The sequence below is a fragment of the Mesocricetus auratus genome, unplaced genomic scaffold, assembly GCF_017639785.1.
Source record: "Mesocricetus auratus isolate SY011 unplaced genomic scaffold, BCM_Maur_2.0 Super-Scaffold_100025, whole genome shotgun sequence".
Lineage (NCBI taxonomy): Eukaryota > Metazoa > Chordata > Mammalia > Rodentia > Cricetidae > Mesocricetus > Mesocricetus auratus.
Window position 1 is genome coordinate 14,065,775 of NW_024429206.1, and position 23,975 is coordinate 14,089,749.

At 47.9% G+C, this 23,975-nt stretch overlaps 1 protein-coding gene across 6 annotated transcripts; it reads right to left on the minus strand.

Moving 5' to 3' along the window:
• Positions 1–2,347: 2,347 nt before the first annotated feature.
• Morn3 (MORN repeat containing 3) lies at positions 2,348–14,646 on the minus strand. 6 transcript variants are annotated; one of them, XM_040731570.1, is made up of 8 exons: positions 12,455–12,540; positions 11,407–11,473; positions 9,689–9,728; positions 6,572–6,729; positions 4,985–5,144; positions 3,243–3,427; positions 3,009–3,097; positions 2,348–2,640 (listed from the first exon to the last, which is right to left on the minus strand). In XM_040731570.1, exons 3-7 carry the CDS (start codon positions 9,702–9,704, stop codon positions 3,020–3,022), a joined length of 597 nt encoding a protein of 198 aa, XP_040587504.1. In that variant the 5' UTR covers positions 9,705–9,728; positions 11,407–11,473; positions 12,455–12,540; the 3' UTR covers positions 2,348–2,640; positions 3,009–3,019. The 6 variants fall into 6 exon arrangements, with proteins under 6 accessions (XP_040587504.1, XP_040587503.1, XP_040587501.1 ...); XM_040731569.1 differs by lacking the exons at positions 9,689–9,728; positions 11,407–11,473 and adding an exon at positions 14,547–14,646 and having other exon boundaries at positions 5,102–5,144; positions 12,455–12,927; XM_040731567.1 differs by lacking the exons at positions 9,689–9,728; positions 11,407–11,473 and adding an exon at positions 14,547–14,639 and having other exon boundaries at positions 12,455–12,927.
• Between the last annotated feature and the right edge of the window lie 9,329 nt (positions 14,647–23,975).

Here is a 23,975-nt window from a genome sequence, read left to right on the forward strand (position 1 = left end):
TAATCCCAGCATGTGGGAGGCAGAGGCAGGCAGATCTCTGAGTTCAAACCCAGCCTGGTCTACAAAGTGAGTTCCAGGACAGCCAGGGCTACAAAGAGAAACCATACCTTGAGACAACAAAATAAGATTAGGCAAGTATTAGGTTGGGGACTTACAAACTTGTTTCTTCTAAAATAGCAGAGAAAGACTATACTTTCAGGGACCATTTCTTCTTTTTATTGAGGGGGGGTTTCCAGACAGGGTTTCTCTGTATTGCTTTGGAGGCTGTCCTGAACTAGCTGGTCTCAAACTCACAGAGATCTGCCTTCCTCTGCCTCCCAAGTGCTGGGATGAAAAGTGTGTGCCGCCACCACCGGGCCCAGGGATCATTTCTATAGTTCATTACTAAAACAGCAGAGAGCCATAGGTCACCTCACAGGTTATGGAGTCACAGGAGAGGCAACTAAAGCTATCCACACAGAGCCTGGTACAGGGTGAGCAATTAGCACCTGTAGTTATGTGAATCCTACATGCTGGAGTCAGGTGCAGTCCATATCACACACCCTGAAGCAGGTCATCATACTTAGAATGTCAGTGTGTGCTTTTCCTTTTTTTTTTTTTTTTTTTTTTTTTTTACGAGACAGGGTTTCTCTGTATTGTTTTGGAGGCTGTCGGTCCAGCCTGGCCTCGAACTCACAGAGATCCACCTGCCTCTGCCTCCCGAGTGCTGGGATTAAAGGCATGTGCCACCACCGTCGGGGGGGGGGGGCTATTTTTAAGATAGGGTTTTTCTGTGTAGCTTTTGGAGCCTGTCCTGGAACTTGCTCTGTACACCAGGCTGGCCTCAAACTCTCAGAGATCTGCCTGCCTCTGCTTTGCAAGTGTGGGACTAAAGGCGTGTGCCACCAGAGTCCATCAAGCTTTTCTGTTTTGTTTGAGCTGTCCTTGTACTCACTATCTGGTGTCAAGCCCTTAATGATTCCCTTGCCTCCATCCCCAGAGTGCTGGGATTACAGGTGTGAGCCACCATGCCTCACTAAATTGGGGGCATTTGCTGAGAGCTTTTAAGACAGAGCTGAATCATTCCTTTGTAGTCTGTTACAAGGTAGCAGTGGAGGCAGAGGCAGATGAATCTCTGAGTTCAAGGCCAGTTTGCTCTACAAAGCGAGTTCTAGGACAGAGAAACCTCATCTTGGAAAACCAAACAAAAAATTAAAATTAAAACATAGCATGTTTAACAACATCACTGCACTAAGATTCCAGTAGCGTTCTTCTCTGTCCCCCATGAGAACCAGGAGTGTCTCCCAGCATAACCAAATGTCTCCAAAGAGCTGGGGGAGAGCAAGAATCAAGAATCCTAGGTGGGGGGGCTAGAGAGATGGCTCAGAGGTTAAGAGCACTGACTGCTCTTCCAGAGGACCTGAGTTCAATTCCCAGCAACCACATGGTGGCTCACAACCATCTACAATTCAATCTGGTGTATATGTAATAAATAAATAAATCTTTAAAAAAAAAGAATCCTAGGTGGGTTTTGGGGGGGTTGAGGCAGGGTTTCTCTGTGGCTTTGGAGGCTGTCCTGGAACTAGCTCTTGTAGACCAGGCTGGTCTCAAACTCACAGAGATCCGCCTGCCTCTGCCTCCAGAGTGCTGGGATTAAAGGCATGTACCACCACCGCCTGGCTCCTAGTTGGTTTTAAACGGGCTGTCTTTTTTTTTATGGTTTATTTATTTATTTATTTATTTATTTATTTATTTATTAGTGTACAGTGTTCTGACTGCATGTATGCCTGCAGGACAGAAAATGGCACCAGATTTCATTACAGACAGTTGTGAACCAGCATGTGGTTGCTGGGAATTGAACTCAGGACCTCTGGAAGAGCAGCCAGTGCTCTTAACCTCTGAGCCACCTCTCCAGCCCAAACCGCTGTCTTTTTACCATAGGATTTCACAATACTGCCCCTACTCAGTGTGTAGCCCAGGCTGGCCTACACTTAGAGATTCAACTGCCTCTGCTTCCAGATACCTGTTATTTAGGGCACCGGCTACCAACACTGTTTTAAAGTTTACTTGAGATTTCTGCCTTAGGCTAAGGAGGTGGGGTCCTACTTTAATCTCAAATCTTGGTGGCCATTATGGCAGAAGGCAGGCTCACCCTGCTCTCTGGGCTAGCTCAGAGGTGCTAGAGCTGAAGTCACTTCCTTGCTCCCCTGTCTGGAATCCTCAGCTCACTCACTCACACATACATACAAACACACACACACACACACACACACACACACTGTTGGGGGAGGTGACCCACACAGTTGGTGAGGCTGCCTCTCCTCTCCCTCAGATTTCCCCCACCCCTGCTCAATCCGTAGCTCCTTGGTACTAGGCCACCAGGTTCTTCTTTATTTTCATGCACTCTGATATAAAATCACAGGGCAAAGGCAGTGGGTTCCCAGGGCCAGCCAGGGAGAAGCAATACCCCACTTCCATTGGCAAAGAATAACCTAGTGTCTGGAGGAGTGGGTGCCCTCTGAGGGAGCCAAGGGCGTGCCCACGGTCGCTGCTTGCTCCTCCTGCAGGAGCTGTACTGGTCTGAGCAGTTTGGTGACAAGGGCTGGTATTTCTCCTGAGCCTTGATGCTCTCTCTCTCTACAGGTGGGGATGATGCTGGAACTAGTATAAGAAACACAATCACCAACACCCTCTCCCTGAAGCCTCACAGCCACCCCAACAAGGGCCCCACAGACAGCTGTGTCAGTGCAGGCCTAGGGCCCACAGGCTTATTTAAGGGTCTTTAGAAAGGACAGGCCACCTGACTTCAACTCAGTGCCCACCTCAGGAGGCTGAGAATGCAACTGAAGAGATCTGGGCTTCTAGGGACATGAGTTTCAAAGAGGAGTAGCTAAGCTGGACTACAGGAGGCAAGAAGCTTTCCTTCTCTGGTCCTGCCCCAAGTCCTCCGGTGATACCAGAAGATCAACATTGTTCCAGGACCCAGAGCTGCCTGAGCCTCATCAGCAGTGGCAGATGCGTCTTCTCACCTGGTGTCACGTCAGTCATCCTCATCCTCTGTGTTCATCAGTGCAGCTATGGCTTCCTTCAGCACACCGTCTGGGTCTTGAATCTCTACCTGGAGGGCAGCAGTGGGAGGGCATTGGTTGGAAGGCCCCAGGCTACCTTGCTAGAGATGCTCTGCTCGAAAACAAAGCCACATCTGTAGCTCCTGGACTGGTGTGGCTGTGGATGCTGGTTTCTGTCTCTCTGGTTCCACCCACCTTAGGAATGGGGAACTGGGTGGGCTCCGGGGCCTCATCCCGGCCAAAGTCAATCATGGTGCCACACTTGGCCACGTCGTCCACCCAGAAGCCTTCAAACAGCTGCCCATGGTCCAGGTGAAAGAAACGCCCATGCCCGTTCTTCATGCCTCTCTCCCAGCTGCCCTCATACCGGTTCCCGTTCTCTAGATGAAAAGATAGGCAAGCATGGGTTCTGGGCCAGGGAAGCAGACAGAACTATCCGGCTGGGCCTCACTAGTCCTCGCTGCTAACAAGGGTGTGCTAGACAGTCATTAGGCACTAGACAGTAGGTTTCAGGTCCAGCTCGACACCAACATAAACATTTCTTAACATTTAACCTCAACCACTTCAAGAGATTTTATTCTTTGGTGTTGGAGACAGAACCTGGCTCATGCACTTACTCAGCCTTGAGGCTACCCGCTCTAAGCTCCAGTTAGTGGGTTTTTTTGTTTTAAATGTTGCTTTTGTTATTTTGTTTCATTTTGTTAGCAGGGCCATGAATATGAGGCTTTGAGTATGCTAGACAAGTGCTCTATATCCCAAGCCTTGGCCGGAAACTCCCTGTGTAGACTAGGAATTCAGAGCTCCGCCTGCCTCTGGCTCCCAAGTCCTGAGATGAAAGCCAAATGAGTTTTACCTCCCCCACCACACACGAGACAGGGTTTCTGTGTAGCTTTGTACACCAGGGTGGCCTCCAACTCACAGAAATTCGCCTGTCTCAGTTCAGTCTCCCGAGTGCTGGGAGTTTTACCTTTTGAAAAACCATTTTGCTACCTCGCTAGCACAGGCTGGGCTCCAAGTCGGAGAAATGCTGCTGATCCCGCTGTTAGGGACCATGCTCGTCTCCCATCTTCACTTCCTTAGCATGTTTGTGTTAAGTGCAGAACCTTGTGTATCACGGAGCATTTGTGACACACATTCAGAGGTGACACACAGCTCTGGGGAGTTGGCTCTTTCCTCCCACCTTGTGGGACCCAGGATCAGACTGAGATGGTTGTGTGTGTGTGTGTGTGTGTGTGTGTGTGTGTGTGTGTGTGTGTGTGTAAGAGCCATTACTCACTGAGCCATCTCACAGGCCCTGTCTTTTGTAAAAACTTTAATCACAAAATATTAACCACAGCCAGGTGGTGGTGGCGCACACCTTTAATCCCAGCACTCGGGAGGCAGAGGCAGGCGGATCTCTGTGAGTTCGAGGCTGGGCTGGTCCGACAGCCTCCAAAACAATACAGAGAAACCCTGTCTCATAAAACCAAAAATAAATAAATAAAATAAAAAATAACCACGAGGAAACAGAAGCACAGTTTAAGCAAATTGCCTGGGGTCCCAAAGCTAGTACGGTTCACACCAGGATCTGAATTCATGCAAGCCTGCCCAGAGTCCAGGCCGTGAGAAATGAAATGCTTAGAACATTTGCTTTGCTCAGCAAGTGCTCACTAAATGCAGGTAACGCATAGTGGAGGCTCACTGAGAGCAGGCTTGGCTAAGGAGTATAGGGGCGACAAGACGGACAGACTGACCACTAAACCTAAAGCCTGCCCAGTTTACCCAAGGCCTCAGTTTAGCTGGATCTCATTGGAAGTCGGAATCTCACTTTTTCAAGGCCAACGAGGCTGGGTTAATGGGAAATGGCTGGAGGGGCAGTGAATCTGGGGCGAGATCTTTCCGGGACAGGGCAGAGCCAAGAGGCGTTGGGGCGTGGTTTCACGGGGTGGGGCACTCACTCAGCCGCAACATGCCCTCCCCTTCAGGCTTGTCGTTTCGCCACTGGCCCTCGTAGATGTTGCCATTGCTGTAGTACATGCGTCCCCACCCGCTGCGCTGGTTGCCACACCACTCACCCTCGTAATAGTCCTTGGGTCCGAAAAACTGGATCCCATAGCCCTGAAAGCAGGAAGAAGTCCCACCATTTGTCAGGTTACCCCAGTCTCACACCTGAGCTTCTTTGTGCAGCCAACCAACCAAGCAAAAGTGAAAGAATTCTAGAATTCTAGCTGCATGTATCGATTTGTCCCGTGCACCGCCTTCCTACAGCCTGCATCGTTTCCTCTCTTCTGTAGTCCTATGGCCCCTCTTCCCTACACCCTCCATACAGCCACCAGAAGGATATCTTGTAGCCCACAGGATCACCCATCCAACTCTGATTTCAATCAGTGACCTTAACTGTCGACTTAGAAACATAAATGTGACATTTGGAGACCAACCGCAGGAAATCAGAGACTGCTGGAGATCACACTCAAGGTGCCTGGGTTAAGTAGCCTAAGTCTGTACCTCAAAATCCCGATGCTGCTTCACTATTCTCTTCCCTGCTCAGGGCACGCAGGACCTGCTGTTCTTTGTCTTTTTTATTTCTTCCTGCCCTTTGTCTACCTGGCTCGCTCCTTGCTTCTTTGGGTATGACCTCCTGCGTTTTCTAGGCTAGATGACACGATCTCCCAGGGAAAACACTGTCAACGGTCCATTAAATACAAATCCTGTGATTTAGGCTCAGTCTTCCCACTACCAGCAAAGAACGTGAAATCTTGGGCTCTGAAACTTGGTTAGCTTGTCTCTTAGTTAGTAAAAGGGAATACTGATGGTGATAAGTTGTTCCAAGTGTCGATTCAAGTACCAGGAACACTAATTGCCCAGTAGCAACACTGTTACCATTACCAGACTCCATAGCCAGCATTCATCCGAGGTTTCAGAGTGAATATATCTGCAGTAGTATGGACGTTTGTGAACGGGGATTCCCCACTGGCTAGCTTCCACCCACTTCTTCCTCTCTTGCCCTATGGCCAACGGTATGGACTCTCCCTGTTTTCTACACCCCCCCTTCCAGTCATGGTCTCTCTGTGGAACCCAGGCTGGCCTCAAGCTCCCTTATCCTCCTGCCTCCACCTTCAGAAGGCTGAGACTGCTGGCCTGCACCTGACCTATTGCACCCTGCTTCCTAACCTTCCGTCTGACTTAGACCAACAGGAGGCGTCTCAGAATGGGGTACCAGGGAGAAGAGAGGCAGGAAATGAGGGGGAAGAGGGTGGAGGAGAACTGGCCTGCTGCCTTCTAGTAGCCTCGAGTTTTTAAAGGGTACCTCCCTGGGGCCCCCACTTCTCTTACTTCCTGTTTTCTTGGTTTTGTTTTGAGAAGCATTACAACTGCCCCACCCCTTCCTTCTCCTACCCACCAAACCACTGGTACTCCTGGCTCTAGGTCCACCTCCCTCCCACCTTCCCCTTCTGCACGTGGGCACACACACACACACACACACACACACACACAGCTTGGCTCTCAGCCTTGCCTACAAACAAGGCATGCCGGGAACTGCTCACCGATTTCTTATCTTCTTTCCACCAGCCTGAGTACACCCTTCTGTACTTTCCAGTCTCCGGGTCAGGATGACTGAGGGTGCCATAGCCATCTCGCTTCCCGAACTTCCAGTCCCCTTCATAGATAGCGCCACTCTTCTTCCAGACCTGTGTTCCTTTCCCTGGTGACACATGGATGGACCATCACTGCAGACTGCTGCCACCGGGAAGATGAAGGCCGTATGCTGGTACAGACCTCAGGGACTTCTGCCCTGAACAATTTCTTCAGAACTGGAATAGGGTCTGTACCTCACTGTTAGACTGTAAGTGCGAAGAAGAAAGGAAAGTTTCATGGCTAAAAACAGTGATTCTCCTGCCCTTGTCTAACAGCTAGACTGTCATGGCGAACCTCAAGTAGAGGTGAGGCTGAGGCAGGAGGATGGTGAGCTCCAGGCCAGCAGGAGCAACTTGTAGAGACTGTCTCAAAATAAAGAAAAAGAACATGAAGGACATTAAGATGAGTGAAATATGCCTTTAATGAATGGCCCATTCCTTTAATCCCAGCACTCAGGAGGCAGAGGCAGGTAGATCTCTGAGTTCGAGACCAGCCTTGTCTACAGAGCCAGGACTGCCAGGGCTACACAGAGAAACCCTGTCTCAAAAAAAAAAAAAAAGAAAGAAAGAAAGAAAGAAGCCGGGCGTTGGTGGCACACACCTTTAATTCCAGCACTCAGGAGGCAGAGGCAGGTGGATCTCTGTGAGTTCGAGGCCAGCCTGGTCTACAAGAGCTAGTTCCAGGACAGCCTCCAAAGCCACAGAGAAACCCTGTCTCGAAAAACCAAAAAAAAAAAAAAAAAAAAAAAAAAGAAAGAAAGAAAGAAAGAAAGCAAGCAAAATAAACTAGACTCAGGAAGACAAATCAAGGGATGTCACTTTCATGTGGAATCTTAAGAAGTCCAACTCTAGGGGCTGGAGAGATGGCACAGAGGTTAAGAGCACTGGTTGCTCTTCCAGAGGTCCTGAGTTCAGTTCCCAGCAACCACATGATGGCTCACAACCCTCCATCCATAATGAGATCTGATACCCTCTTCTGGCTTGTAAGGATGCATGCAGACAGAATACATAATAAATAAATCTTAAAAAAAAAAGAGTCCAACTCTAGAAATAGGCAGGCAGATCTCTGTGAGTTCGAGGCCAGCCTGGTCTACAAGAGCTAGTTTCAGGACAGCCTCCAAAGCCACAGAGAAACCCTGTCTCGAAAAACCAAAAAAAAAAAAAAAAAAAAAAAAAAAAAAAAAAAAAAAAGACTAGAATGATGGGTACCAGGAGCTGGGAGGAGAGAAAGGGAGAGATGTAGGTCGAAGGCAATACACTTGCAGCACAAGGTGCGCACGTTTTGGAGGGGCCAATGCACAGCGTTGTGATTAAGTTAATCACTAAACTGGGCTGGAGAGATGGCTCAGCCACACAAGCGTGAAGACTTGAGTTTGATCTCCGGAGCCCACAGGGGAAGAAGAAAAGAACTGGCTTCCGTCTACACACATGCTGTGGACATGCTTGTCCTCACCTACACACATCCCACATGCCTGCATTTATGCTGTGCGGGGCCCCGAACCCAGGGCCTTGTGCATGTCAGAGACGCAATTTACCAACTGACGGTTACATCTCTAGCCCATATATGGATTTTTGAGACAGGATTTAATCCTATTTCCCAGGCTGCCCCTGAACTCTTGATTCTCCTGCCTATGCTTCTCAAGGGTTTGGATTAGAGCTATTGCTACTACTATTCCTGGCCATAATCAGTCTGATTGCAATGAATGAATCTAAGGAATGAATGAATGAGTGAGTGAGTGAATGAGTCACCATGAAAGCAAGCATTGCAAGCAAGCATCTATGTCAAATCTGCATCCTCAACTCCCCTGCTGGCCCATTAGCAGGCCTGAATTTTCTGTCCCCTCTCACCCTAAACAAACTTAAATCAAAAGCTGCTGACAAGCCGGGCGTTGGTGGCGCATGCCTTTAATCCCAGCACTCGGGAGGCAGAGGCAGGCAGATCTCTGTAAGTTCGAGATCAGCCTGGACTACCAAGCGAGTTCCAGGACAGCCTCCAAAGCCACAGAGAAACCCTGTCTCAAAAAACCAAAAAAAAAAAAAAAAAAAAAAAAAAGCTGCTGACAGGGGATGGAGCCACAGAGGAAATTGGAAAATGTGTTCTGTGTAACAGCCCTGGCTGTCCTAGAACTCACTCTATAGACCAGGCTAGCTGCAAAGTCACAGAGATCTGCCTGCCTCTGCCTCCCAAGCGCTGTTTTTTTTCTGGGATCAAATGCAGGGCTTCTGTAGTGCCAGGCAAGCTGTATCACTGTGTTAGCTAGTTTTTTTTGTTTGTTTGTTTGGGTTTTTTGTTTTTATGAGACAGGGTTTCTCTGTATTGTTTTGGAGGCTGTCCTGGAACTCACTCTGTAGACCAGGCTGGCCTCGAACTCACAGAGATCTGCCTGCCTCTGCCTCCTGAGTGCTTGGGATTAAAGGCATGTACCACCAACACCCGACTTAGAGTCACTTTTGAAGAGGGAGAAAAATGCCTCCATCAAACTGGGCCTTGGATTTTAAATTTTATTTATAAAAGAGTATTTATTTTTAAAGATTTATTTTTATGTGTGAATGCCATGTGGACGTAATGCCTACAGAGGCTAGAAGAGGGTGGAATAACCCTCGGGGAGGCGAAGTTACCATTGATTGTGAGCCACTGGTGGGTGCTGGGGACTGAACTCAGGTTCTCATCTTTTTTTGTTTTGTTGCTGTTCTGGAGGCAGGGTCACACTGTGTATCCCTGGCTGGCCTAAAACTGGCTGTGTGAACCAGGCTGGCCTGCAACTCAGAGATCTACCTGCTCCTGCCTCCTGCATGCTCGGCTTAAAGTTGTGCACTACCACGACCAGTGAACAATAACTTTCTCTTAACTGCTGAGTTATCTCCCAGGCCCAACTCTTGGGTTTTTAAATCTAGAGCAGGTGGGGCTCCGGTCATATCTCAGTGGTAGAGCTTTTGCCTAACAATATTTGAAATATTGTGAAATAAAATATTCATGTTGTGAGGTAAAAGTTTGATCTAGGTTATTCCTGACAAGGGCAGACTCACCCTTCATCCAGCACATGTTCCCTTCTTTTCAACGTTTCTCCTGTAATAAAGACAGACAAAGCCAGGGGCTGGAGACGTGGCTCAGTGGGTAGAGCACTCGCTGCCTTTGCAGAGGACCTGGGTTCTGTTCCTAGCACGCACGTGGCAGGCAGCTTACAACCACCTGTTCCAATGGGATCTAACGCCCTCTTCTGGTTTCCATGAGCACCAGGCACTCACATGGTCCATATCCATACATCGAGGCAAAACAGTCATGCACATAAAATAAAATAAATCTTAAGAGCCGGGCGATGGTGGCACACACCTTTAATCCCAGCACTCGGGAGGCAGAGGCAGGCAGATCTCTGTGAGTTCGAGGCTGGGCTGGACCAACAGCCTCCAAAACAATACAGAGAAACCCTGTCTCGTAAAACCAAAAAAATAATAATAATAATAATAAATAAATCTTTAAAAAAAAAGACAGAGCTGGGCATTGGTGGCCCACACCTTTAATCCCAGCACTCGGAAGGCAGAGGCAGGTGGATCTCTGAGAGTTCGAGGCCACCCTGGTCTACAGAGCAAGTTCCAAGACAGCCTCCAAAACAATACAGAGAAACCCTGTCTCAAAAAACAACAACAACAACAAAAAAGACAGGGCTGGAAGTGTCCATAAGGCTCAATATTTGTTGGATAGTTAGCTGTACGGGCACCTGAGTATCTCTGTCTCTGTCTCTCTCTGTCTCCCTCCTTTCCTCCCTGTCCACCCCCTTATTTTCTGCCCCTCTTTGTTTTGTTTGCTTCATTTTTGAGATAGGATTTCATGATGCAGTCCCAGATGGCCTGTAACTTTCTATGTACACCAGCCTGGCCTTGAACTCACAGAGATCAACCTGCCTCTGTCTCTGAAGTGTTGGGAGTATAAGTATGAACTACCACAGCTGGCCACTACTCTCTTTTTCTTCCTTCCTTCCTTCCTTCTTTTTTTTTTTTTAACTTAATTTTCTTTTGAGATAGGGTCCCTTATAGCTCAAGCTGGCCTGGAATTCACTGTGTAGCTGAAGCTGGACTTGAACTCCTGGTCTTCTGCATTGTCTTCCAAGTGCTTAGGACTATTGGAATGCACCATCACATCTGGCTCCCCACCACACACACACACACACACACACACACACACACACACACACACACACACACACACTTTGTTTTGCTTGAGAAAGGATCATAGCTCATAGACCAGTCTTGATCTTCCTACTTCAGCCTCCCGAGCCAATAACGGCAATAATAAAACCATACCAGTCCTGGCTCAATTTCTCCCACTGCTCTCTCTGCTCCAGCTTCACTGAATTCTAGCCTGTTCCTTGATGGAGGTATACCGATCTACCTAATTCTAATTGACTGCTTAAAGTCTGAACCTTAGACAAAATGCCCCTTAGCCTGGTCACTGCATTCTCGTACCTTCTATCCAGCTCAAGCATCACCTTGCCCCCTCCTGTTGACTGTCTCTACACCCTCTCCTTCTCTCTGGTGCCCTTTAATCCTAATGCAACCACTGGAGTAGTTACTTCCTCCCCTGGGACCTCAGCTGTCTCATGTGGGAAATGTGATAGCAATCGATCATGCGGATTCTCTGCAAGCGCCCTTACTGAGTCATCTTGCTGCTCCCCATCTCTTATCTTCATAAATGATATTGTTTCCACTTAATAGGTGAGGAAACAGGCTCGGAGTATGGTAATGACTACCTCAAGACTGTGGCTGGTGGAACTTGGATTCTAACAGTGCAGGCTCATGGATTCTAGCATAGAAAACCTAGGGAGGCAGGAGAAGAGGGAGGTTAAGTCTGGAATTGCAAGAATGGAGTGAGAGACTGTCAGTCTTTTACTAAGTACCCCCAACCCCCATTTGCACTGTAGTACCAGAACCCCTTCGCCCCCTGCTGGTCAGGCCTGAGCTCAGGCACACAGGAATAATCATGGAAGCTCAGTTACTCCTGGGGGTTGGACTGGTCCTTCCTGTGTCCTGAGGCCCACACCCTATGCTCCACCATCTGCAGAGCATCAGGGCTGAGTCTGAATCCCAGAGCCCCTACTGCAAGCCAGTTTCTTATCATTTTGACCTTTTCTTCTGTCAATCAACCCCAGGCTCAGCCAGCCTCTCAGAAGGCAGTGAGGGACCAAGTTCAATTCCCACAGCGCCAGCTTTGGGCTGGTTTCTGAAACCTCCTATCCTGTCATTGTCCCTAGACTCTTGCCTAGCTGAAGTCGTGGCTGAAATGGGCTTCAGAGTCAAAGCATGGGAAGGCCCCTTGTTCATGATGACCATTCATCCCCTAAGGAGGCTTGGGAACAACACCACTTAGTCCCTGATGAACTCTGTACACTGCTTTTTTTTAAAAAAAGATTTATTTATTATGTATACAGTGATGTATTCCTACAGGCCAGAAGAGGGCACCAGATCTTATTATTATGGATAGTTGTGAGCCACCACGTGGTTGCTGGGAATTGAACTCAGGACCTCTGGAAGAGCAGCCAGCAGCCGGTGCTCCTAATCTCTGAGCCCATCTCTCCAGCCCTGTACATTGCTTTTTGTTGTTGCTTGTTTGGTTGTTTGAGATAGGGTTTCTTTGTGTAACCCTGGCTGTCCTGGAACTCACAGAGATCCACCTGCTTCAGCTTCCTGGGTGCTGGAATTAAAGGTGTGGGCCACCACTGCCCGGCTGTTTGCTTTGTTTTGCTTTGTACGGCCCAACCACTCTGACCCCACACTGGCCACTTGATCTATCCCGCTCACCATGTTTCAGATTGTCCTTCCATTCGCCCACATAGTGATCGCCGTTCACTGCAAACACTTGGTGCCTCAGTCCATTCTTCTGGGCTTTCCAGTCCCAGTCCTTCCACAGGGGCTCTGATTTTTTTGGACACTTGGTGACAGGCATGATGGCTGCTTCTGTGGTGTTGGAGGGTGCTGGCAAGAGGTAGGAGCGTCAGGGGCTCAGTATATCCCGTGTTATCTCTGGGATCCTGGGGCTTCCTGGGGAGGTGCCTGCCTGAGTTCCAGTAGGGCAGGTCATGTGTGTTCTGAGTCCCCAGGGCAGGTGAACAGCCCTCAGTGGGGATCCTTCTGTGATGGACTGGACCAGGACAGCCCCCTCTCTTGCATCCTCCTGGGGCCAGTCTATGGGGATGTGATGGCACAATCCCTTTGGAACCCAGGGAGACCAATAGCAACCCAGAGGTTGTGATGATATCAGAGAGAAGCTGCCCCTGGGGGAAAAATGATGGTCACATACTTAGTGACTAGAAGGACCAATCAGAATGGGTTATGATGAAGGAGGAGCCCAACAGGGAGGGTTGGATGGTGGCAAGAGCTAGGACTACTCCAGAAGAGGCAGAGGCTGTTAGGCAGACAGCAGTTGCCCTCTCCCTACAAGCTGCAGGAACATCCCAGTCCAGCACCTGCACTGTTACCCCCTTTGGCCTTAGGAACCTGGTAGCTGGGACAGATGGTGAAGCTCAGGGTTTGCCTTTCAGCTGGGGCAATCCTACAAATTAAAGAGACTGATTCCAAGGTGATCCACTGTCCCAGACTGAAGGTCTGACTATACAGTGAGACCTTATCTCGAAATAAACACTGTAGGAAAGGCCCCAGCCCCTCCTTCCACTTCTGACCCCTGACCTCTGCTTAATCACTCTACTCAACCCCCGGCTAGCTCCTTCTATGGCTCTATCTGCTTGAACCTATAAAGAAACAGTGGGTGGCCCAGGGCCTCCTCCCAATGTCTGGGAGCCTGCATTTGTGTTCCTCACTCCCCAGAATGTCCAGAGAGGACATTCATGTCTTTCCATCTGTTTCCACAGAGTCTGCCCAGGGGTGATAAAAAACAGTCTTGTCTAAATCCTGGGGAACCCTGTCCCCATCAACAAATAATAGGTTCTGAGGCTGCACAAATCCAGTCCCATTAAATCTTGCACGAGCAGCACGCACAGATACTGCCAATCAAAGTAACCAGGTCTGAGACAGTTCCAGGAGACCATGGCATCAGTATCCACCCACAGGGCCAGCCACAAAAAAAAAAAAAAAAAAAGAAGATGTGCTTCAGGCTGGACACTGTGCCTGTCACCTGTCACCTGTGCAGTTGCACAGCCTGTGTCCCCACAGAAGGAACTTCTCTTTGCTCACACTTTGTTGTTACATTGTTTTTTAAAACCTTTAATTAATTATTAATTAATTAATTAGTTTTTCTCTTCGATTTTTCAAGACAGTGTTTCTCTGTGTAATAGCCCTAGCTATTCTGGAACTTACTTTGTAGACCAGGCTGGCCTCAGACTTACAGAGATCCTCCTGCCTATGCTTCCCTAGTGCTAGAATTAAAGGTGTGTGCTACCATTTATTTATTTATTTGTTTATTTTATGGAGTCTTGCTATGTAGCCCTGGCTGACCTGGAACTCCATGTGTAGACTAGGCTGACCTCACATTTGCATTACTTTCATGTCTCCTGGAGTGCTGGGGTAACAGACATGCACCATCACGCTCAGGTTCATTCATTCATTCATTCATGCATTCATTCTCTCTGCCTCCCTGTCTCTGTAGCTCTTGTAGACCAGGCTGGTCTCGAACTCACAGAGATCCGCCTGCCTCTGCTTCCCCAGTGTTGGGATCAAAGGCGTGCGCCACCAACACCCGGTATAGATTCCACTCTTGTGCCGCATTTTTAGAATTTTAAGGAGAGGTAGAAGTGAACTGGAAAAGAAAGGCTTCCAAGACTGCCCAGATTGTTTTGTTTCTAAAGAAGAAAAAGAGACCAATGTGGACACTGGAGAGATGGAGCACAGGCAGCGTTGTTTCTGAGTCCCAGCTACCCTACACATCCACCCGGCTCACCTGCAGTAGCTTGGCCTTCACGCTCAGCCCGCAGCTAGAGCTGTTCGCGTCTGGGACCCTGGAGGTTGTTATGGCAACAGCAAAGCAAGCCTGCAGTGTCCGCCTCTTCCTGCAGAGTCAGGATAGCGGGAAAATTTGAGGGCAAGGAAAGTCCTGTTTGTTCCTAGTCTTGTAGGACCACTTTGAGTGTCTTTGGGAAGCTCTGGGGAGCGTCTCCCAGGAAGCTGCGTGGCATGCATATTACAGATGCAAGTTCTTGCTCTGCTCACAACGCTAGTCTTATAATGAAGGCTTGAAGACCCTGGAAGACCTGCCTAGCCCCTCCACTTTTCTCTTTGTCCTGTCCCCCTAAGGCTCCCGCTGAGCCTCTGCCGAGCTACACACTTGCTTTCCTGCTGTTCCTGGAAAGCCCGCCGTGTTCCTGCCTCAGGCATTGGGCTCTTCTGGAGTAGCTAGGACAGCTCTTGCTCCACACACTAAATCCTGGATCTTGCCTTCCTTTTTCATCAGAACTTTGTTCAAACATCAGCCCCTTGCCGAGGAGTTCTCAGAACCACCCTATTTAAAATTGGAATCTCCACATGCTTCGTCTCTGTTTATGCTGTTTAAATATTTAGCACCGCGCTACTAACACACCCACCCAACCCCCAACCGCCTGTAGTTATTGTCCATCTCTAAAGACAAAGTTGCTTTCATTCTCAATTTTGTTTCGTTTTGTTTTCCAAGACGGGGTCTTGGAGGTCACTATGTAGACCAGACTGTCCTCACAGAGATCACCTGCCTCTGCCTTCCAAGTGTTGGTATTAAAGGCGTGCACAGCTACACTTGGCTCTCATTCTCACCTTTATCTTGTGAAAAAATAGAAACAAACAGCAACAACAAAACACTCAAACATGGGGGAAAAAAGGGGGGTGGCTCAGTGGATAAAGACACCAAGCCTGGTGACCTTAGGACACTCCGTGGGTGGGACAAGCACAGTGGGAGGAGAGAGGACTCCTGCAGATTGTCTTTGACCCGTGTGCACACAACCGCATACTTCTGCGCCCGTGCGCGCGCGCGTGCGCGCACACACACACACACACACACACACACAGAATAAAAATTTCAAGCATACAGGAAAACAGCTGTAACAATTACTGTCACTTCCCCTTGTTGCAGTCAACGCATGCTGCCATTCTGACAAATCTGAAAATAGAGAAAGTTTTGTATGTTTTTACTGTTTGAACTCACGGAGATCCTTCTACCTCTACCTCCAAGTGCTGGGATCAAAGGTGAGTGCCACCAAGCCTGATTCTTTCTCATTCCACCCTCAGCCTTCTTATTATGCTCTTGGTGAAAAGTGAGCCATTCCCTGCATCGATGTGATCTTAATTGCGCATAGGAATTAACTGTGATTCCAAATTCCTATCTCACGTACTCAGTTGGCCCAGTTAGGTTCTAGAGTCTGCCCTGGCTGACACTGATTCTCCTCATAACCTTCTACTTTTCCCTCAGGCACCCAGCCAGCAGCCAGGGCCAGCCTTTAGCCTGGTACAAACTGTCCTTTGGCTGCTGGCCCTGTCCTGAGCCTCCTTACCACCTGCTGGGTGGTACCTTCAGGGCCAGGTGCTCACCCTTCCAGGGTCAGACAACAACCTGACATGCTGCACCTCACTTCCTCACTGTGAGAGGGTGGCACCTTCTTACAAGATTTTTGTTTTGGTTTTTTTCTTTTCTTTTTTTTTGGTTTTGATTTTGGTTTTTTGAGATGGGGGTTCTCTGTAGCTTTGGAGCCTGTCCCAGAACTTGCTGCTCTGTAGACCAGACTGCCTTAGACATCACAGAGATCCACCTGTCTCTGCCTCCTGTGCACCACCTCTGCCCAGCTTTTTTTCTTTTGCAGTTTTAAATAAAATTCAGAGGAAGCCAGGTCTGCCTTGCAAAGAAAGATCTGCGCTATGGTTTATCTTTATTACAATCTGGCCAAAAGGGCAGGTTATAAACAAACATGGGATTGTTCTCTATATGGGGTCAGAATCTGGTGGTATTTTTAAGAGTGTTTTTTTCCCTTTGTACCATGTGAGTGTACTGTCTGTAGAAGCCAGAATAGGGTGTTAGATCCCCTGGAACTGGAGTTACACAGTTGGGAGCCACTGTGTGGATACTGGGAATGGAATCCTGGTCTGGAAGAGCAGTCAGAGCTCTTAACTAGTGAATCATTTCCCCAGCCCTGGTAGCATTTTTCACAAGTCCATAAGTAGGTTCCTTGGATTAGCCAGTCAGTATATCACTTTTGGGAGTGTCCATCTTTTCTTTTTTTTTTTTTTTTTTTTTTTTTTTTTGGTTTTTCGAGACAGGGTTTCTCTGTGGCTTTGGAGGCTGTCCTGGAACTAGCTCTTGTAGACCAGGCTGGCCTCCAACTCACAGAGATCGGCCTGCCTCTGCCTCCCAAGTGCTGGGATTAAAGGCGTGCGCCACCAACGCCCGGGGAGTGTCCATCTTAAAGGCCCTTTTGTTGTTGTTGCTACATATTTGTTTCATTTTTATTTTATGTGTTTGAGTGTTTAGCCTGCATATGTAAAATGCACCACATGCCTGCCAACTGCAGAGGCCAAAAGAGGGAGCCAGATACCCTGGAACAGTTATGCCTGGTTGTAAACCTCCATCTTGGTGCTAGGAACCAAAGCCCCGTCCTCTGTATGAAGAGCAGATGCTTGTCACCTCTCAGCCATCTTCCCAGACCTGGAATACATTTGCAATAATCACTTGCCAGATCTGCAGGGTTGGCATGGGGCCTGACTCTTCTCAAAGACTTCATTTACAGCTTGAGAGAAGGGCGTTCCCGTGCAATGTGAAGTGAGAGGTGTTCCCACACACACCACGCACAAATGCTTCCTTGGGTTATTGTCCTGTAGACAATAACCGGCTCCAAAACTTTGGCTTAAGGCTGGATGCTACGCCCTAGTAAAGAAACCCAAGGCCTCATTTAGAATTGTCCAGATTCAGTAGGTCCCATTCATGAGAGTACAACCTAAGATGAAATGGAGAGTGGGGTTTCCTGGATCAGAACAACCTGGGCCTCAGCCTTCCCAGAACCATTAGGAGGGACCGACCTGTCTGGACCATCGAGTCTCTTTGAATACAATGGACAGACGGTGGATACAGCCCAAGTATCCATCCATGGGTGAATGAATAACAAAACACAGTCTGTCTGTACAGTAGAATATTATTTGGCTATAAAAAGAACAAAGTCACGACACATGCTGCAACATGGACAGAACTTGAATACACAATGCTGAGGAAAAGCTGTGGGACACCAAAGGACACTAATTAAATCATCTCATTCATCTGAAGTATCCATAGACCAGTCCATCCGTACTGATAGCAGATTGCTGGGTGTCAGGGAGTAACACCTAATGGATACAAGTTGTCCTTGTTTGTTTTGTTTAGACAGAGTCTGTACAGGCCTGGAGGGCCTGGAACTTGCTATGTAGACCAGGCTAGCCTCAGTCTCAGGAGATCAACCTACATCTGCCCTCTGAGCACTGGAATTAAAAGCCTGTGCCACCGGGCGTTGGTGGCGCACGCCTTTAATCCCAGCACTCGGGAGGCAGAGGCAGGCGGATCTCTGTGAGTTCGAGGCCAGCCTGGTCTACAGAGCTAGTTCCAGGACAGTCTCCAAAACAATACAGAGAAACCCTGTCTCGAAAACCCAAAAAAAAAAAAAAAAAAAAAAAAAAGCCTGTGCCACTGCACCAGACCTCAAGCTCTCTGTGCAGCTGAGCACCACCTTGGATTTCTGAGCCTTCTATTGCCAGCTCCTGGATGCTGACCACAGATTAGGCTTATTGGGGTTTCTCTTTTGGGGGTGACACAGTGGCCCCAAAATTGACTGTGGTGATGGTTTCACAACTCTGTGAAAAGACTTAAGACCAACTGTATACTTTAAATGAGTGAATTTTATGATATGAGTTATACGAATTATATCTCAATAAAGCTCTTTGTCAAGTCTTCTGTGCAGAAGGAGCGCCCTCTAGAGGCTCTCAGAAGTTTAAAGTAACGCCTGGCTCATTTTTTTTTAGCTATGTGGGATACCTCCTAGTTTGCAGTTCCAATCCCCCCCTAGAGGTTTGTTCCTAACCTCTAGGTCACTGGTTCTATGGAACAGGACAGGTTCACAATAGTTTCTACCGTGCAGAACTGTTTTTGAGGGATGGCCATTGTCTGCTGGCCTCCGTCCCTTTTTTGTCCGTCTGTCTGTCCATCCGTATGTCTATGTGTCTCTTTTTACAGATGGAATGTCATGTAGCCCTGGATGTCCTTGAACTCTCCAGAGTACTGGGATTACAGGTGCCACCATACCTGGCCTCTCTCTCCAACATTCTTTTATTTGTGTGTGTGTGTGTGTGTGTGTGTGTGTGTGTGTGTGTGTGTGTAAAAGGCAGCAAAATGTTCTGTCTAAAGTCAAACATAATGTCTATGGGGATAAGCTGGTGGAAATTAGTGTTCAAAAATAGTTGTCAGGCAAAGCAATAAAACTAATAAATTAGCCTGGTCTACAGAGTGAGTTCCAGGATGGGCTCCAAAGCCACAGAGAAACCCTGTCTTGAAAAACCAAAAAAAAAAAAAAAAAAAAATTAAAAAAAGCTAATAAATTATCCCAAGGGGAAAAATGCATGGTCTCAGTAGCAATTAAAGAAATGAAAATTAAAATAACTCTACCATACTATTGCATACTGTCTAGACGAGGTAAAATATATAAAAAGACTGGACCATGATATTGGCTGCCCATGGTCTAAAAGACCGTTACACACAACTGGTCATCCTTGCAATTAGGTAAATCCTTCTGAGGAACTCTCTGGAACTCTGCAGCTGTAACAGCGCTGCTAGCTTATGAGTGAAGAATAACACTTATCGACTATTAAATAGCTGATTAGAATGAGGCACACTATATTGCACTTACACGCTTTAAAAACTCACTTCTTTGGCCCGGAGAAACAGCTCAGTGGTTAAGAGCATATACTGGGAAAAAAAAAAAAAAAAAAGAGTACATACTGCTTCTTGCAGAAGACTCAGGTTCAAGCCCGGGACCTATGCTGAGTAGCTCACAACTGCCTGTAACTTCAGCTCCAGGGTTTCCAATCTCCAGCCTCAAAGGGCACCTGTAATCATATGCACACATACACAAAATTAAAAAAAAAACTTCTGGCCAGGCGGTGGTGGCACACGCCTTTAATCCCAGCACTCGGGAGGCAGAGGCAGGCGGATCTCTGTGAGTTCGAGGCCAGCCTGGTCTACAGAGTAAGTTCCAGGACAGGCTCCAAAACAATACAGAGAAACCTGTCTCGAAAAACCAAAAAATAAATAAATAAATAAAAAAGAAAGAAAAAGAAAACATTTGGTTGCACTTAGCCAACCATACTATAATGTGAACTTAGAATTTTTTTAAGAACTATGACTTTAGTTTTAGCACAATAAAATAAAATTATAAGTCAAAACCACTAGATTCTGGCTCTTTAAAAGCGGGGTTGTGATGAAAGCGGCACACACAAATCAGACGGACGGTGTGGCTGACGTCATAAACCTCTACTCGTTTTAATGAGCATGCGTAAAGCTCGCCTCACCGAGCACGACGTTCCTGTTCTCAGTGCGCGTGCGCATCGTGCAAACCTCTTGGCTCTCGGCCCCGCCTATTGACGTGGGAGGAGTCAGTCGCGTGAGTTCTCGAGACCCACCTCTGGTCCCGCGTAATTACGGGGCCCTAGCCTGTCTGCACATGCGCATTCACCCACACAAGCCTGGGAAGCCGCTGAAAGGCGGCCGGGTCTTGCGCCTGCGCTCTGGCTGCCCTTAGCGGAAGTGGGCGGGGAAGGGGGGTTGGAATCGCATTTTCTACGCGGAACCTGCGGAGGGAGGGGCAGGAAGCGTGGCGACTGTTCGCGGCATCGCGCATGCTGCCTGGGGCCCTTCCAAGTCACGTGACTACCGGACTCCAGACACAGAAATTATTTTCCGATTTTAAAAGGTTTGACAAAATTACCCTTGTCGACGTGGAGGGATTTTTGTTTTCTTTCAGTTTGTTTTTGTGGGAATAGTTCAATTAGTTCAGGCAGGTCTCGAACTCCTATCATCTTGGTCAACTTTACCCGATAAACTTTTTTTTAAGCCTTATTTGTTCTTGTTTTATGCGCATTGGTGTTTTGTCTTGGGTGCCCTGTCCCCTGGAGCTGGAATTGCAGACAATTGTGAGCTGCCATGTGGGTGCTGGGAATTGAACCCAAGACTTCTGTAAATTGAGTCAGTACTCTTAACCTCTTTCCTTACCCCATACCTGGAAATTTTTAATTTTATATTTACCCCCTAATGATTTCTTAACATTTTTAGACTGCTTGAAGCTTCAAGAAACATCCTAGGAACCAAGCATGGTCTCTGGGGCCAGTTTTTCTTTCTTTTTTCTTTTTTTGGTTTTTCGAGACAGGGTGTCTCTGTGGCTTTGGAGGCTGTCCTGGAACTAGCTCTTGTAGACCAGGCTGGTCTCGAACTCACAGAGATCCTCCTGCCACTGCCTCCCGAGTGCTGGGATTAAAGGTGCGCGCCACCGACGCCCGGCGGGGCCAGTTTTTCATGAGTTCAAAATCCTCCTCAGCTACACAGGGAGCCAAGAGACCTTTGTGACCCGGTGCCACGTCTCAAAGCTCACTTTGGATGCCTGCTCGTGTGCAGGCATATAAGCACTGTTAGCAGGTGGAAGTCTGCTTTTTGTCTGTTAGGCAGGTTGAACAAAGGCTAGTCAAGGAGTCTGCAGAGAATCGTGTGTGTTTTGTGTCCTGAAGATTGTCGATTCGTTAGCTTGCTTCTGTAAACCCGTGTGGGCAGCAGATAACGTTCCGTGTGTGGATACTGCACTGAAGGCTGGAAACTATGCTTGATATACAGCCCCTACTAGTAAAAGGTTCTTGTGGTTCAAATATAGGCGTGGTCTGGGAGGTAGGTATGAGAGCGTAAAGGGCAGTGGAGATTGTGTTGACATCAGTAGAATGACACCTTTGAATGTCAACCCTCGGAGACTGTGCGGGTGTCCAGTAAAAAAATGTTCCTGGGCTCTGGGAGAGGAGACCTAGGTACCAGAAGAGAATATTTGGACCCAAGTCAGAAACCTTGTGTGTTGGTGAACATCCAGTGGCAGTAGGGAATGAAGCAGAAAGTTGACTTTTAGACCAAGATGACCTACTTGTAAAGGGAGAAGTTGGTAAAAATTAAGAAAGTTTGTTTACATTTTATTTTTACATTTATTTATCTGTGTATGTGTACATATGCATGTGGCATCCATGCCATGGTGTCAAAAGACAGCTTGCCGGAGCTACCTCTCTCCTACCAAGTCTCAGGATTTGAACTCAGAGCCTCAGGCTTGGTGGCAAGCCCTCTTACCCACTGAGCCACTTTTTTACTCCTCCCAAGAAAGTCTTGAGCTGGTACATTTTTGGGCCCAAACCCTTTAGGCCAATGAGACTTGCGAATTCGAATCAATGTTGTAAAAACCTGGAGGCTAGGGTTTTCTGGCCGCCCAGAGGCTGGAGCGCAGGCGATCTGAGAGAAAAGTGCTACTTGTCTGTGTAGCTGCCATCTCCCTAAGTTACTTCACGGCGAGAAAGGGGTTTAGAAGATTGCCAGGTCAAGAGAACAAACGTGTTAAGTACCTCAGAAGGAACACAGAAAAATAATAAAAGGAAACCCCTAAAACATCAAAAATCCAGCCGGGCAGTGGTGGAGGCACACGCCTTTAATACCAGTACTCAGGAGGCAGGATTCGCTGGGCAAGCTGGTTTCATGGACTTACCTGTGTAGTTGCTCACTGCCATTTTGCCCTGGACCCCAACAACAACAGCAAAAATACGGAGTGGATATTGTGTCTCACCTCCCAAAAGGTTGTCCATATTATATCACCACACTACCCTGAGGGATTGGAGTTTTTAAACGCTCAGGGACACATGGAGATAACAAAAGACACCTAAGCTAGGCTGGAGAGAGACAGAGCAGTTACTGCTCTTGCAGAGGTCCTGGGATTTGTTCCTAGCACCCACATCAGGCTGTTCACAGCTGCCTGAGACTCCTGTTTCAGGGGTTCCAGTGTCCTGGTCTCCGCAGACATCTACATGAGCCTGTCTCAAGGAAAAAGAAAAAAGAAAAGAGACTTCCTGTGCTAGAGGACTGTGTCTCAGGTTCCTAGCCATGGTGTGCTAGAGAGAAATAACCTACAACCGGGATGGAAAAAAAGACGACAAAAAGAACATACAAACCTGGACATTGCAGGGCAGCTGAAGTGGCAGCCTCTGGACGGCAGCTTTGATGTTCAGTTTCGTCATCCTGAAACTCCACAGTGATGACGATGACCTCTCCCGACTGCCACGAGGATCAAGTGAAGTAGTGTTTGAGAAAGTTTTGTAAACAGCTGGCGGCTATTCACATGAAGGTGTGTGGAAATGTACCAGCGGCGGTGTTTGCCCTGTTGTCAAACACAGGGGGGAGCTAAGAGGCCTGAGTTCATTCAAGTCTTTCAAGTGCTTTCTTCTGGCAAGTGGTGCTTCTCTGCTCAGTGCAAATTAGCCAGCCCGGTTGTCAGCTTTCAGGAAAACACACTTGGGTGTTTAAAAAAAAACACTAGCCAAATGTAATGTGCTTTTGAAAGATAATTAGAGAAAGCAGAAGGCTTGGATCCTCTGGGGAGTGTAAATCACCGTGAAAGACAGCGTAGAGTCAAAAGGTTGGAAATGGAAAAAAGCATGTATCCAATTAGGGGCCAGGGGGAAGGGACAAAAGTGCCCACTGCTGCACTGTTCTCAAAGTCCTTAACTGGAAACCACCCTACTGTTAGTGTTCCAGTAGGGGAATCGCCACAGCAGAGCGTCACAGCTGTGGAAGAGAGCTGCTGTCATATACCGCAGTGGGCAAGCCTGATCTTGGTTGCAAAAGGAAAATGGAAGCCAGGTGTGGTGGTGCATGACCGTAATCCTAGCACATGCAAGCCTCAAGCAGGAAGACTGGAGAGATGGCTCAGTGGTTAAAAGCACACACCGAAAACAACACGGAGAAACCCTGTCTCGTAAAAACCAAAAACCAAAAAAAAAAAAAAAAAAAAAAAAAAAGCACACACCGCATTTGCAGAGGATCCAAGTTCTGTTTCTAGAACCCATATGGGGCAGCTCACAACTGCCTAGAACTTTAGCTCCAGGGGATCCAACACCTTCTGAGGGCACCTGCACACACATGACATACGATCTTCCCTCACATAAAAAATTATTTATTTGTTGGTTTTTCCAGACAGGGTTTCTCTGTGTAACAGCCCTCGCTGTCCTGGAAATAGCTCTGTAGACCAGGTTGGTCTCAAACTTACAGAGATCTGCCTGCTTCTGCCTCCCAAGTGCTGGGATTAAAGGCGTGCGCAACCAACGC

Coding starts and splice junctions, on each gene's coding strand:
- Morn3 (XM_040731567.1), bottom strand. CDS start 12,599: ATGCCTGTCACCAAGTGTCCAAAAAAATCAGAGCCCCTGTGGAAGGAC. Junction 5,145..6,571: donor GGAAAGAAGATAAGAAATCG/GTGAGCAGTTCC, acceptor TCCTGCTTTCAG/GGCTATGGGATCCAGTTTTT. Junction 3,098..3,242: donor CCCAGTTCCCCATTCCTAAG/GTGGGTGGAACC, acceptor GCTGCCCTCCAG/GTAGAGATTCAAGACCCAGA.